The sequence below is a fragment of the Jaculus jaculus genome, chromosome 1 (genome assembly GCF_020740685.1).
Source record: "Jaculus jaculus isolate mJacJac1 chromosome 1, mJacJac1.mat.Y.cur, whole genome shotgun sequence".
Taxonomy (NCBI): Eukaryota; Metazoa; Chordata; class Mammalia; order Rodentia; family Dipodidae; genus Jaculus; species Jaculus jaculus.
In genome coordinates, this window is record NC_059102.1 from 161038185 (window position 1) to 161051079 (window position 12895).

The 12895-nt window shown below is 46.1% G+C and overlaps 2 protein-coding genes across 7 annotated transcripts in view; both read right to left on the reverse strand.

Annotated features, from left to right (window-relative positions):
* Positions 1–563: 563 nt before the first annotated feature.
* On the reverse strand, positions 564–3502 carry Rce1 (Ras converting CAAX endopeptidase 1). Of its 4 annotated transcripts, none has more exons than XM_045159612.1 (8): positions 3313–3502; positions 3076–3178; positions 2900–2983; positions 2606–2684; positions 1993–2160; positions 1797–1868; positions 1506–1599; positions 564–1203 (listed from the first exon to the last, which is right to left on the reverse strand). In XM_045159612.1, the coding sequence occupies exons 1-8, from the start codon at positions 3495–3497 to the stop codon at positions 831–833; spliced, it is 1158 nt and encodes a 385-aa protein (XP_045015547.1). In that variant the 5' UTR covers positions 3498–3502; the 3' UTR covers positions 564–830. The 4 variants fall into 4 exon arrangements, with proteins under 4 accessions (XP_045015547.1, XP_004656795.1, XP_045015525.1 ...); XM_004656738.2 differs by having other exon boundaries at positions 811–1203; positions 1506–1568; XM_045159590.1 differs by having other exon boundaries at positions 811–1203; positions 1506–1583.
* Positions 3503–3615: 113 nt separating this feature from the next.
* Positions 3616–12895, reverse strand: part of C1H11orf80 (chromosome 1 C11orf80 homolog) — a 98487-nt gene continuing 89207 nt past the window's right edge. For all 3 annotated transcript variants that reach the window (XM_045148209.1, XM_045148201.1, XM_004656476.2), the window contains 2 exons: positions 3847–4043; positions 3616–3763 (listed from right to left, as the gene is read on the reverse strand). In XM_045148209.1, the coding sequence (XP_045004144.1) occupies positions 3698–3763; positions 3847–4043 (263 nt within the window). In that variant the 3' untranslated portion in view covers positions 3616–3697. The remainder of the gene's footprint in view (positions 3764–3846; positions 4044–12895) is intronic.

Here is a 12895-nt window from a genome sequence, read left to right on the forward strand (position 1 = left end):
GGACCTTGAATTACCATATTGCTTGGCAGGGTCCCTGCTATTCCTAGGGCTGTAGCTTTTTTTTTTTTTTTTTGTCTCAAATTCCTCTAGGGGCTGGATCAGGCACAGTAGTAACAGCCCAGGTAGAATGAGTTGACTCACAGCAGGTTCCTGTCCCTTTCTGGACCTCCTTCCTCATGTGGAATGACATTGAGTTTCTGGAAGAGGTCCCACAGCCAATTCCTCACCTTACCAGAAGACACTGGGGGCTCCACTGCTGGGTTAGGGCCATGAGCCCCACCCTCTGACTGATAGCAAAGGTGTAGGCCTCAGCATGACCTGGATACCTCCAATCTCAGATTCATCTGTGCTGGGACTTGGGGCAGGGCTCAGACAAGAGTAAGCCACAGCTTTGGCAGCCAAAGGCCCCCACCTCACCCACTACTGCTGGGAACTGCCTGCCAGGCTTGACTGCCCAGGTTAGTAGTCATAGTAACCCCAAGGGAATAGGCATATTCTCATGAGCTGCCTGGAGTCCTTCCCCCAAATCCAAACAGACCGATTCTTAAGTGTCAAAGGCCGTATTACCCAAGTTAAATCTCTTTAATATCCCAATACAAAGTCCTAATGCAAAAAGACAATGAGAAAACCCTGGGAAGTTTAGGGGGAGGGGTATTATAAATAAACCCACCCCGAGCAGCTTTTCAGAGGCAGAGGGGGGCAGAGGAGCTAAAAGGAAGCAGCAGTCCAAAGTGAGGGCGCACACAGCTCCCAGGGCTTGCCTCCTGCCCCTCACTTCTGGCTGCACCCTTTAGATAGCCTGTTCTTTTCTTGTGGTCCCTGGGATTCAACTAGCTCTGGCTTCGATCCCCTACAAAAATTCCTGAGATCTCGGGGACCCCCAGCCAGCCCCTCCCTTGCAGTACCCCTTGATAGGGAGGGGACGGAGGCCCATGAGAGTTCACTGGAGTGTACACAGGAGTGAAGGTCAGGAGCACAGGAGGGCTTCTGAGTCTCCTGCCCGTTCCAAAAGCACACACAGGGGAAGGCTGCCGTACAGCTTGGGATCCGTGAGGGGCTGGAGCAGAATCAGAAAGAGTCCCACACCCAGGACATAGCCTGCCAGCAGTGGCCACCTCTGTGGATGCTCCAGGGCTGCACAGACAGCAGGGAAGCCCATGTAATTGCAGAAGGAGTGGCAGAGAACGGGCCCAATCAGGTGTCCTGGGGAGGGGGGAGACAGTGCAGGTCATGTATCAGCCCTCCACCATCCCTAAGCCTTCTGAGGCTAGTGACCCTCATTTCCTGAATCCATGAGCCCAATGATCCACACCCAATACCCATCTGCCTGCACAACATGGCCTCTGCTTCCACCTCTCAGACCTTACCAAGCTGAGGGCCCTGCCTCAAGAACTGTTGTAGAAGAAACTTCTTGTCCCTCCTAGAACAAACAAAATATTCCCCTTCTCCCACCCACTCCTGTGGATTCCCGAACCCCTGGAGACTGTGAGAGACTGAAGACCAACCTGTGCGAATGAAGAGGAAAGCAGTGTAGGCACCGAAGACAGCTGTGTAGGAGAACTGGAACGCTGGAGACGGGGAGGCTGCGAGTGACCACACCTGCATGCCCACCCCACCCTGCACTGCACACCCATCAGCCAAAGGCCATCCCTTTTCCACTGGTGTAGTGCTGCCTGCTCCGGCCCTCCAACTCCCCTCCAATACTACAGTCCTCTGTTCCCAGTTCTTTCTGCTGTCAGGGGTATCCTAACACACCCCAACCCAGGACTGCCCCACACAAGCTCTCCAGGCCTCACCTGCAGACAGGAAGATGCTGCCAATGCTGCTCTGGCGGAAACGCAGCTGCTCAATAATGTGGTGAAAATGAGCTGGAAGAATGATGAGAACCACTTTGTATCCATCATGGCCTTCCCTCTAGGGAAACCCTTCATCCCCAGCCTAAATTTTAGCCCTTCTGCTGAGAATATCTGAGCAGGACCAGATTAGACTTACCAACTCCGAAAAAGAGTGGGCAGGTGAACACTGCAGGACCTAGACCTGTGCACGGTGCTAACATGGGCAGCATACAAGCCCGGAACACCAGTTCTTCCGTCAAGGGTGCAATAATTTGGTTCCGCAGCCAACGCATGTCCGTGAGGCAGCGGGCCCAAGAGCGAGGAGCTAGGATATAGATTCAGGATGAGGAATGAGTGCCTAATTACTAGTCGCAGGACCCTAGTGACCCTTCTCCCACAACTTTGCCCAGGATAAACACTCCCAAGAACAAGAGTGGGGAAAGGGGTGAACTACCATAACCAGTGTACAACAGTGTCCTGAGATGACAGGCATTAGCAGATGAGGTCAGGTAGCCTAGCAGTAAATTCTGGAGTCACTAAGATCTAACCAAGGCCAGTTCTTTGGGGAAGCAGTGGAAGATATTCTTTGGCTCGTACCAAGTACCATTATGAATTCTGACTGGTGTCCTTAGGTGCCATAAACATCTAACAGGCCACCCAAGAAATATGATTCTATTTTACTGATGAGAAGACACCCACAGAGAACATATCTCGCTGACTCCTTTCTCCAATGACTGGTACAATTTTCGCCCTCTGCCTTAAAGACTTACCTAAGACAACCCTCAGCCCATCTGCCAGGTCACATGGACAATCCATAGAGAGCTGCATCAGGGGGCCCAGGAAAAGGATCTAACGACAAAAAGACAACAGAAATCAAATGAAAGACTTGCTATTATCTACTGACCTTGCCCAGATATTTGCCCTTGGCCAGCCTCAGGAGACTACTATCTTCTTACAAGTTTCCTCTCATACGTACAAGAAGGCCATACCACAATTTCTGTCTCCTGGCAGCTAAAACCTGTAGGGGAAAAAAAGTGCAGGGGGGGAAAGAAAGCAGAACTCACCATGGTCAGCAGCAAAGGCAGTAGAGCTGCGGGGAAAATGCCCTCCAGTCTGAAGCCCATCAGGGTGAGCAGGGATGTGCCTGGCTAAGCCACAGGAAAGGGGTCATGAGTGTTGTTCCCTCCCACAAAACCCCTGAAACCGCTCCCTGGTTGTCTTTGCCCCGCCTCCTTCGCACCAGGATGCCGGTGAGTTCTCTCCACAGTAGCACGCAGAGAGGCGAGAGACTGGAGACCACCAGGACACTGGTGAAGCGCCTCTTGATGACAGCCGGGTGGTCCCTAAGAACGGGACCGATGGTTCTACAGGTCTGCGGCCACCACCTGCCGCCGCGGCCCCACCCCCGTTAGCCCAAGCTCCGCCCGCAGCCCCGCCCCGCGCGGGCGCGGGCTCCGACCGAGCGCAGCCCCCGCACCTGGGCAGCTCGCTCTTCCACACGTAGAGACTGCCCACGTACGAGCAGGCAAGGCTGAGGCAGGAGAACACGGACACCCAGCAGCACAGCCCGGGGCCCGGGCCGCCCAGTGCTGCTGACTCCGACTGCCGCTCCGGCCGCGATACCGACAGTAGGCGCAAGCCGTCCCCGCCCAGCGCCGCCATCGCGCCCGGACTTGCGGCGCGTACCAGTGACGCGACCGCGCGGGAGCGCGGATGACGTAGGCGGCGCGCGCGCTCCCGGCCCCGCCGCGCCCCGCCCTCTGCACAGAAGCGGACGCGGTTCGCGAGGAGCATCTTTATTAAACCACCGAGTACACACACCTCGCGCGGCCTCCTGACCCCCCACCACCCACGCCCGAGACTCAGGGCCTGGGGCCAGGACTCAGCCACTCCGACAGATTGGAGACCTCCTGCAGCCACAGCGTGTCCTGTGGAAGCGAAGCGGGTCACGGTGAGCGCTCCAGGACAGCGGCCCGGATCCCGCGCCTCCCCCCCGCGCTCGTCGGGTTACCTCCAGGCTGCTCCCGAGGCTGGCCTCGCCCGCTGCCGCGCGGGCTTGCCCTCCGCTCGCTGTAAGGGAGGCCGCGGGGGGCTCCAGGCGGCGCACGGTGGCCTGCGGCGGGCCCAGGTCTCGGGCAGAGTGCATCTCCTCTGCGCCCTGGCGGAAGCTGCTCTTGAGCTTCTTCTTGTCTACTTGCCCGCCCGTGTCTAGGAGGAAACAAGCTCTTTGTCAGCTATCTCCCTTGGCCCTGTGCTACAAAGAGCCGTGAGGCAGAGGAGATGGGCACAGCTCGAAGGTAGCTCGCACGCCCTGTCCCAGTCTTCAAGGTTCTTCCACATCAAAGCTTTGCAGCTCCAGGCCTGTCTCTATGCCACCCGAATTAAGCTTTGGCAGTGCACCTGTGACTTTCCACACACAGACTGTTCATGCAGATTGCATTTCAAGCTCCTTTCTGCCAAACTGAGATTCCTCAGACAGAAAGCAACTGCGTGTTCACTGTTACACTGGGCACTACCAGCAGCAGCTTCTATCTTCTCTTTCTCTTCCTTCTCCCTCCCTCCTCCCCCTCCCCTCCCTCCCTTTCTCTTCCTTTCTTGCTCTCCCTCTTCCTTTCCTCCTTTATATGACAAAGTCTCATGTAACCCATACTGGCCTCAAACTCCTGATCCTTCTCCCTCAACCTCCCAACAGAACCTCCCTAACAGAAGTGCAACATCATGCCCAGCTTTAGCGTTCCTAATTTTCAACTTTTTTATTTGTGCATATGTACAATTCCTGGATCCACTGCTGCTGCAACGGAACGCTCATCTGCCTTTACTTGGGTGGCTGCAGAATCGAACCCGAGCAAGCAGGCTTTGCAAGCAAGCACCTTTAATCACTGAGCCATCTCAGCTCCCTAGTTTTCTTTCTCCTTTCTTTCTGTTTTCTGAGGTAGGGTCTCACTGTAACCCAGACTGACTTGGAATTCACTATGTAGTCTCAGGGTGGCCTCGAACTCATGGCAATCCTCCTACCTCTGCCTCCCGAGGGTGTGCCACCAGGCCCAGCCACTTTCTTAACAGATTTACTTGTGGGGGGAAAAAATTGTTTCCAGCGCTAGGGATCAAATCCAGGGCCTTGATATGCAAGTAAGATTAGCTCTATGTTTGAGCTACATCACAGCCCCTTACTTGTACTAATGTAAAGCACCTTTGGGTCCTTGGATCTTTCCTAAGCATGTCCTGGGGATGTAGATCAGTGAATGAACTTTTCCCTGGGAGAACTAACAGGTGCTGGGAGGGATGTAGTAGAGAGTATAAAGCCCAGGAGTGGATCAGAGATGGAAACTGTTTCAACTGTGGGGGAGGTGAAGAGGAGGTGCTGAGCTGAGTTTGGAAAATAAAGAGAAATATGCAAGAGACAATGGAGAGAAAATAAACTCCATATTGAAAATTGTTTGCATGAACTTTTATGCAAAAGCATAAAAGGGGGCCTGGAGAGACAGCTCAATGGTTAAAGGCACTTGTTTGCAAAGTCTGATGGCTTTGGTTCAATTTCCGAGTACCCATGTGAAACCAGGTGCATAAAGTGGCACATGAGTCAGGAGTTCATTTGCAAAGGCAGGAGGCCTTGGTGTGCCCATTCTCTTTCTATCTGCTTCTTTCAAATAAATAAAATAGTTTTTAAAGTATTAAAAAATCCTACATGTGGAGGTAATATGGAGAATAGAATTTCAAAGGGGAAAGTGGGGGGGGGGAGGGAATTACCATGGAATTTTTTTTATAATCATGGAAAATGCTAATAAAAAATAAATCCTACATATCTGCGTGTGGTAGCTCATGCCTTTAATTCTATCACTGAAGCTGAGGTAAGAGGATTGCTGTGACTTTGAGGCCAGCTTGAGAAGACATAGTGAATTTCAGCTCAGCCTAGGCTAGAGTGAGGACCTACTTCGAAGAAAAAAAAAAAAAAAATCCTACATAAAATTCAAGGTAGGACATCCAAGAAGATGAATTCGTGGAGTCTGTAGAAATCTGAGATTTCTGAGAAACACATATCTGCAGCAAACAAGAAGCCACTGAAAAACTTTAAGGAATAGCAAGATGTCAAAGATTGGCTTATTTATGCCAAAACTAGAAGTAGGAGAGGTGGAAGTAGTGGAGATGGAGGTGTGGCAGACATTCATTGGGCCAAACTGACAAACATAGTGATGAACTGGATGTGGGACATGAGAATGAGAGGCCACCCAAATGAATCTAAGATTTCAGATGTGAAAAACTAGATCTGCGGTGCTGTGAATGATAGACTCAAATAAGAGCAGCTGACCCAGGGTGCAAGAAGAGATTACAAAAAAAAAAGAAAGAAAAGAAAAAAGATACTGAAGTACCAATGGCAGCTCCACATGGAGAGGGATAGAGATTAAGTGGAGAAGTAAGATCTTGGGAGGTTTCCTTCTGAAGAAATGAGACTGACCTGCTGAGGGAAAAGAACTCTTGATAACTGACAGGGTCATCAAAAGCAGGCAGGCTGATGTCATCCTGAGCCCAAGGGGATGGATCCCCATTAAGGACAGGGCTCTTCAGTAGGAGAAATACTGAGAAATCACCAAATATGAAGTAGGAAGCTAAATCAGAGGTCTTGATTCTGGGTAGATTTTTAAAAGGATAGAATAAACCACTAGGGGATAGAGCCAGAAAAATAAGGGACAGGATTGACAAACCAAAGGCTGTTGAGTGAATGGACCACAGAGGTACAGTGGCAGTACAGCTGCCTAGTGATTTTTCTTTCACAGAGTTGCCCATCAGGCAAGAATGCGTGGCAGTGACAGTTGCAGGTTTGCAGGGCAGAACAACTATAACACTTTGATGGCAGTGCCTCCTCAGATTGTAAGCATCTAGATTTGAACTTACTTTGCACAGTGGAGAAAGCATGGGATTTGGAGGCAGCAGATGAAAAAATCAGCCTCTCTTCTTGCTATACCACCTACCAGACCTCTGAGCCTGGGTTTTCTCACTGGGAGAGAATCAGTGCCACCCAGAGGGTCCCTGTAAGGCTAAGTGAGGTAAGATCTGTGGAGGAGCACAGGGGTCACAGAAGTTACTGAAATACCTGTTACTTAAAACAAAATACTCTCTTGCCTCTCACTGCATCAATACTGGATTGCATGCTTCTATAAAAAGTCTCCAAATCTAAATTGTCTTCCCTGCAGAATTCTTTTTACCAGCAATGGTCCCCACAACACTTAGAACATGGCCTAAATGACAGAAGGAGTCAGGAACCCATCTTTAGCAGCATGCAGCATATTGTAGTTGTAGCCCTAGAAAAGGGCACTGTCATTAGAGGCTTGAAACTGAAGTCACAGCCCCCACATTCCCTCAAATCCAGAGCTGCTTTGTTTAAAAGACTAAGGGGGCGGAGAGAGGGCTTAGCAGTTAAGGTGCTTGCCTGCAAAGCCAAAGCACCCAGGTTCAATTCCCCAGGATCCCCATAAGCCAGATGCACAAGGTGGCGCATGTGTCTGGAGCTCATAGTGGCTAGAGGCCCTGGTGCACCCATATTCTCTTCCTCTGCTCCCCCTCAAACAAACATAATAAGACTCAAGACCTACAGGAGGATAGCACTGTTAGTTATGTTGGCTTTTCCAGAGATAGACCAAAGCTAAGCTGCCTGGATTTGAATTCTAGCTCTGTCATTTTCTAGCTGTGTGATTGTAGGTAAGTTTATGACATCTCTTACCCTCAATTTCCTCATCTTTAAGTGAGAATAACAATAGTGCCTCTACTTCCTAGGACTATGTTGAGAACTGTGAGCATTAGTACACTTTAATAGCTCCAGGTTGGTACCTGGCACCTGCTAGTGACTAAATGGGAGAACTGTTGTTAAACTTTCTGCTGCTGTTCCTTATGTGCTGAAGTGGGGCAAATGTGAAGGAAAAACTTCAGAATAATTAACTTGACATCTGAACACACCGCAAACTTGAGGCAGTGTTTACGCCCAGGAGCAGCTTCGGGGTTCAAAACAGAACGGTCCCAGCACTCAGGAGGCAGAGGTAGGAGGATCACTGTGAGTTCGAGGCCAGCCTGAGACTACATAGTGAATTCCAGCTCAGCCTGGGCTAGAGTGAGACCCTACCTTGAAAAACCAAACAACAACAAAAACAGTGGTGACCACAACGAGGCAGAGCTCTAGGCCTATCTACTGACCACCGAGCAGAGCTGGGAAGGCTCTGACTGGACTCAGCACTGCCCCGTCATGTGCAGCTCTCACACATGCAGTACCTGCACAGACTGGGTCAGAAATTTCTAGTAAAAAAAAAAAAAAAAAAAGACATTTCTAGTCTAATCCTAAACATTATGCAACTAAGATGGGGGCTCCCAAATTCATCAAACAAACACTATATTAGAACTAAGGTCACAGATAACACCAAACACAGTGGTGGTGGGTGACTTTAACACCCCACTCTCATCAATTGACAGGTCATCCCAGGAAAAAATAAACAGAGAGGCATCTGGACTAAATGAGGTCATAGAAGGAATGGACCTAGCAGATATATACAGGACATTTCATCCAAAGGCTGCAGAATATACATTCTTTTCAGCAGCACATGGAACATTCTCTAAAATAGACCATATATTAGGACACAAAGAAAATCGTAACAAATTCAGGAAAATTGAAATAATTCCTTGCATTCTATCTGACCACAATGGAATTAAACTACAAATTAGTAGCAAGAAAGGCTATAGAGCATACACAAAATCATGGAAACTAAACAATACACTACTAAATGATGAGTGGGTCAATGAAGAAATCAAGAAGGAAATCAAAAAATTTATAAAGTCAAATGATAATGAGAACACAACATATCAAAATCTCTGGGACACAATGAAGGCAGTTCTAAGAGGTAAATTTATAGTCTTAAGTGCCTATATTAAGAAATTAGAGGGCTGGAGAGATGGCTTAGCGGTTAAGCGCTTGCCTGTGAAGCCTAAGGACCCCAGTTCAAGGCTTGGTTCCCCAGGTCCCACGTTAGCCAGATGCATAAGGGGGCGCACGCATCTGGAGTTTGTTTGCAGAGGCTGGAAGCACTGGTGCGCCCCTTCTCTCTCTCTCCCTCTATCTGTCTTTCTCTCTGTGTCTGTCGCTCTCAAACAAATAAATAAAAATTAAAAAAAAAAAAGAAATTAGAAAGGTCGCAAGTAAAACGACTTAATGCTTCACCTTAAAGCCTTGGAAAAAGAAGAACAAGGCAAACCAAAAATCAGTAGATGGGAAGAAATAATAAAGATTAGGGCAGAAATTAACGAAATAGAAACAAACAAAAAAAAAAAAACAATCCAAAGAATTAATGAAACAAAGAGTTGGTTCTTTGAAAGGATAAACAAGATTGATAAACCCTTACCAAATCTGACCAAAAGAAAGAGAGAAGAGACACAAATTAATAAAATCAGAGATGAAAAAGATAACATCACAACAGATTCCAGAGAAATTAAAAAATCTTAGGGACATACTATAAAAGCATATTCTCCACAAAGTATGAAAATCTGAAAGAAATGGATAATTTCCTTGATTTATATGACCTACCTAAATTAAATCAAAATGAGATTAATCACTTAAATAGACCTATAACACACATGGAGATCCGAACAGTTATCAATAATCTCCCAACTAAAAAAAGCCCAGGCCCAGATGGATTCACTGCTGAATTTTACCAGACCTTTAAGGAAGAGCTAACACCATTGCTTCTTAAGCTTTTCCAGGAAATAGAAAAAGAAGGAATTCTAACAAACTCCTTCTATGAGGCCAGCAGCACCCGGATACCAAAACCAGGCAAAGACAGAACAATAAAAGAAAATTACAGACCAATCTCCCTCATGAACATAGATGCAAAAATTCTCAACAAAATATTGGCAAACAGAATACAAGAGTATATCAAAAAGATTATTCACCCTGACCAAGTAGGCTTTATCCCAGAGATGCAGGGATGGTTCAACATACACAAATCTATAAATGTAATACATTATATAAATGGGTTGAAGGACAAAAATCACATGATCATCTCATTGGACGCAGAGAAAGCATTTGACAAAATCCAACATCCCTTCATGATAAAAGTCCTACAGAGACTGGGAATAGAAGGAATATATCACAATATAATAAAAGCTATTTATGACAAGCCTACAGCCAACATATTACTAAATGGGGAAAAACTGGAAGCTTTTCCACTAAAATCAGGAACAAGACAAGGGTGTCCACTGTCCCCACTTTTATTTAATATAGTTTTGGAAGTCTTAGCCATAGCAATAAGGCAAGAGTCATACATAAAAGGGATACAAATTGGAAAGGAAGAGATCAAGTTATCATTATTTACAGATGACATGATTCTATACATAAAGGACCCTAAAGACTCTACTAGCAAACTGTTAGAGCTGATAAAAACCTACAGCCATGTAGCAGGATACAAAATAAATACACAGAAATCAGTAGCCTTCATATATGCTAACAACAAACACACAGAGGATGAAATCAGAAAATCACTCCCATTCACAATTGCATCAAAAAAAAAATAAAGTGCCTTGGAATAAACCTAACCAAGGAAGTAAAGAATCTCTACAATGAGAACTTTAAAACACTCAGGCGAGAAATTGCAGAAGAAACTAGAAAGTGGAGAAACATCCCTTGTTCCTGGATTGGAAGAATCAATATTGTGAAAATGGCAATCTTACTAAAGCAATCTACACATTTAATGCAATCCCTATCAAAATTCCAAAGCATTCTTCATGGAAATAGAAAAAACAATCCAAAAATTCATTTGGAATCACAAAAAAGCTCGAATATCTAAAATAATACTGAGCAACAAAAATAAGGCTGGTGGCATCACCATACCTGATTTTAACCTATACTACAGAGCCATAGTAACAAAAAAAGCATGGTACTGGCACAAAAACAAACATGTAGATCAGTGGAACAGAATAGAGGACCCAGATGTAAGCCCAGGTAGCTATAGCCACCTGATATTCGATAAAAATGCCAAAAATACTCATTGGAGAAAAGACAGCCTCTTCAACAAATGGTGCTGGGAAAACTGGATATATATCTGCAGAAGGATGAAAATAGATTCTTCTCTCTCACCATGCACAAGAATTAAGTCCAAAATGGATTAAAGACCTTAACATCAGACCTGAAACTCTGAAACTGCTAGAGGAAAAAGTAGGGGAAACCCTTCAACATATTGACCTTGGCAAAGACTTTCTGAATACAACCCCAATTGCTCAGGCAATAAAACCACAGATTAATCACTTGGACCTCATGAAATGACAAAGATTTTGCACTGCAAAGGACACAGTGAAAAAAGCAAAGAGGCAACCTATAGAATGGGAAAAAATCTTCACCAGCTATATATCTGATAGAGGATTAATATCTAGGATATACAAAGAACTCAAAAAGTTAAATAATAAGGAATCAAACACACCAATCAAAAAATGGGCTTTGGAGCTAAATAGAGCATTCTCAAAGGAAGAAATACGAATGGCATATAAGCATCTAAAAAAATATTCTACGTCACTAGTCATCAGGGAAATGCAGATTAAAACTACATTGAGATTCCATCTCACTCCTGTCAGATTGGCCACCATCATGAAAACAAATGATCATAAATGTTGGCGGGGATGAGGAAAAAGAGGAACCCTTCTACACTGCTGGTGGGAATGCAACCTGGTCCAGCCATTGTGGAAATCAGTGTGGAGGTTCCTAAAACAGCTAAAGATTGATCTACCATATACCCAGCTATAGCACTCCTAGGCATATATCCAAAGGACTCATCTCATTTCCTTAGAAGTACATGCTCAACCATGTTTATTGCTGCTCAATTTATAATAGCTGGGAAATGGAGCCAGCCTAGATGTCCCTCAACAGATGAGTGGATAATGAAGATGTGGCACTTTATACAATGGAGTTCTACTCAGCGGTAAAGAAAAATGAAGTTATGAAATTTTCAGAAAAATGGATGGGCCTGGAAAGGATTATACTAAGTGAGGTAACCCAGGCCCAGAAAGCCAAGCGCCACATGTTCTCTCTCATATGTGGATCCTAGCTACAGATGACTGGGCTTCTGCGTGAAAAGGAAAATACTTAGTAGCAGAGGCCAGTAAGTTAAAAAGGAGATATAAAGTGAAGAGAAAGGAAGGGAGGAGGGTACTTAATAGGTTGATATTGTATATATGTAAGTACAATGATTGAGATGGGGAGGTAATATGATGGAGAATGGAATTTCAAAGGGGAAAGTGTCGGGGGGAGGGAGGGAATTCCTATGGGATTTTTTTTTATAATCATGTAAAATGTTAATAAAAATTAAAAAAAAATTCAGGGCTGGGGAGATGGCTCAGTGGTTAAAGACACTTGCAAAGTCTGCTGGCCTAGGTTTAGTTCCCCAGTGCATCTGGAGTTTGTTTATAGTGGCAAGAGGCCCTGGCACACTGTGGTGGTCTGATTCAGGTGTCCCCCCCCATAAACTTAGTGTTCTGAATGCTACATTCCCAGCTGATGAAGATTTGGGAATTAACACCTCCTGGAGGCAGTGCATTGTTGGGGGCGGGCTTATGGTTATTATAGCCAGTTTCCCCTTGCTAGTGTTTGGCACACTCTTCTGTTGCTTGTACACCTTATGTTGGCCAGGGGGGTGATGCCCACCCTGTGCTCATGCCATCATTTTTTTTGCCATCGTGAAGCTTCTCCCTCATGCCTGTAAGCCAAAATAAACCTCTTTTTCACACACACACACAAAACAAATTTCTAGTCCAGCTGGGAAGATTGCTCAGTGGATATAATGTTTGCTGTGTAACTCTGACCAGAACCCACATGAAACCTATAGGTTGTGGGGGCTTCTGGAATCCTAGCCTGCCTACAATGAAGGCAGTGGAAAGCAAGGGCCAACCCAAGAGTTGTTTTCTGACCTCCACACATGTGTATCTGCACACACACTCACTAAGCAAATAAAATTTACTTTTAAAAAAGTGTATTACCATCACACAGCTTTGGAGCAGGAATGCCTGCTGTAAGATCCACAATAACAAGGTCAGGAGAT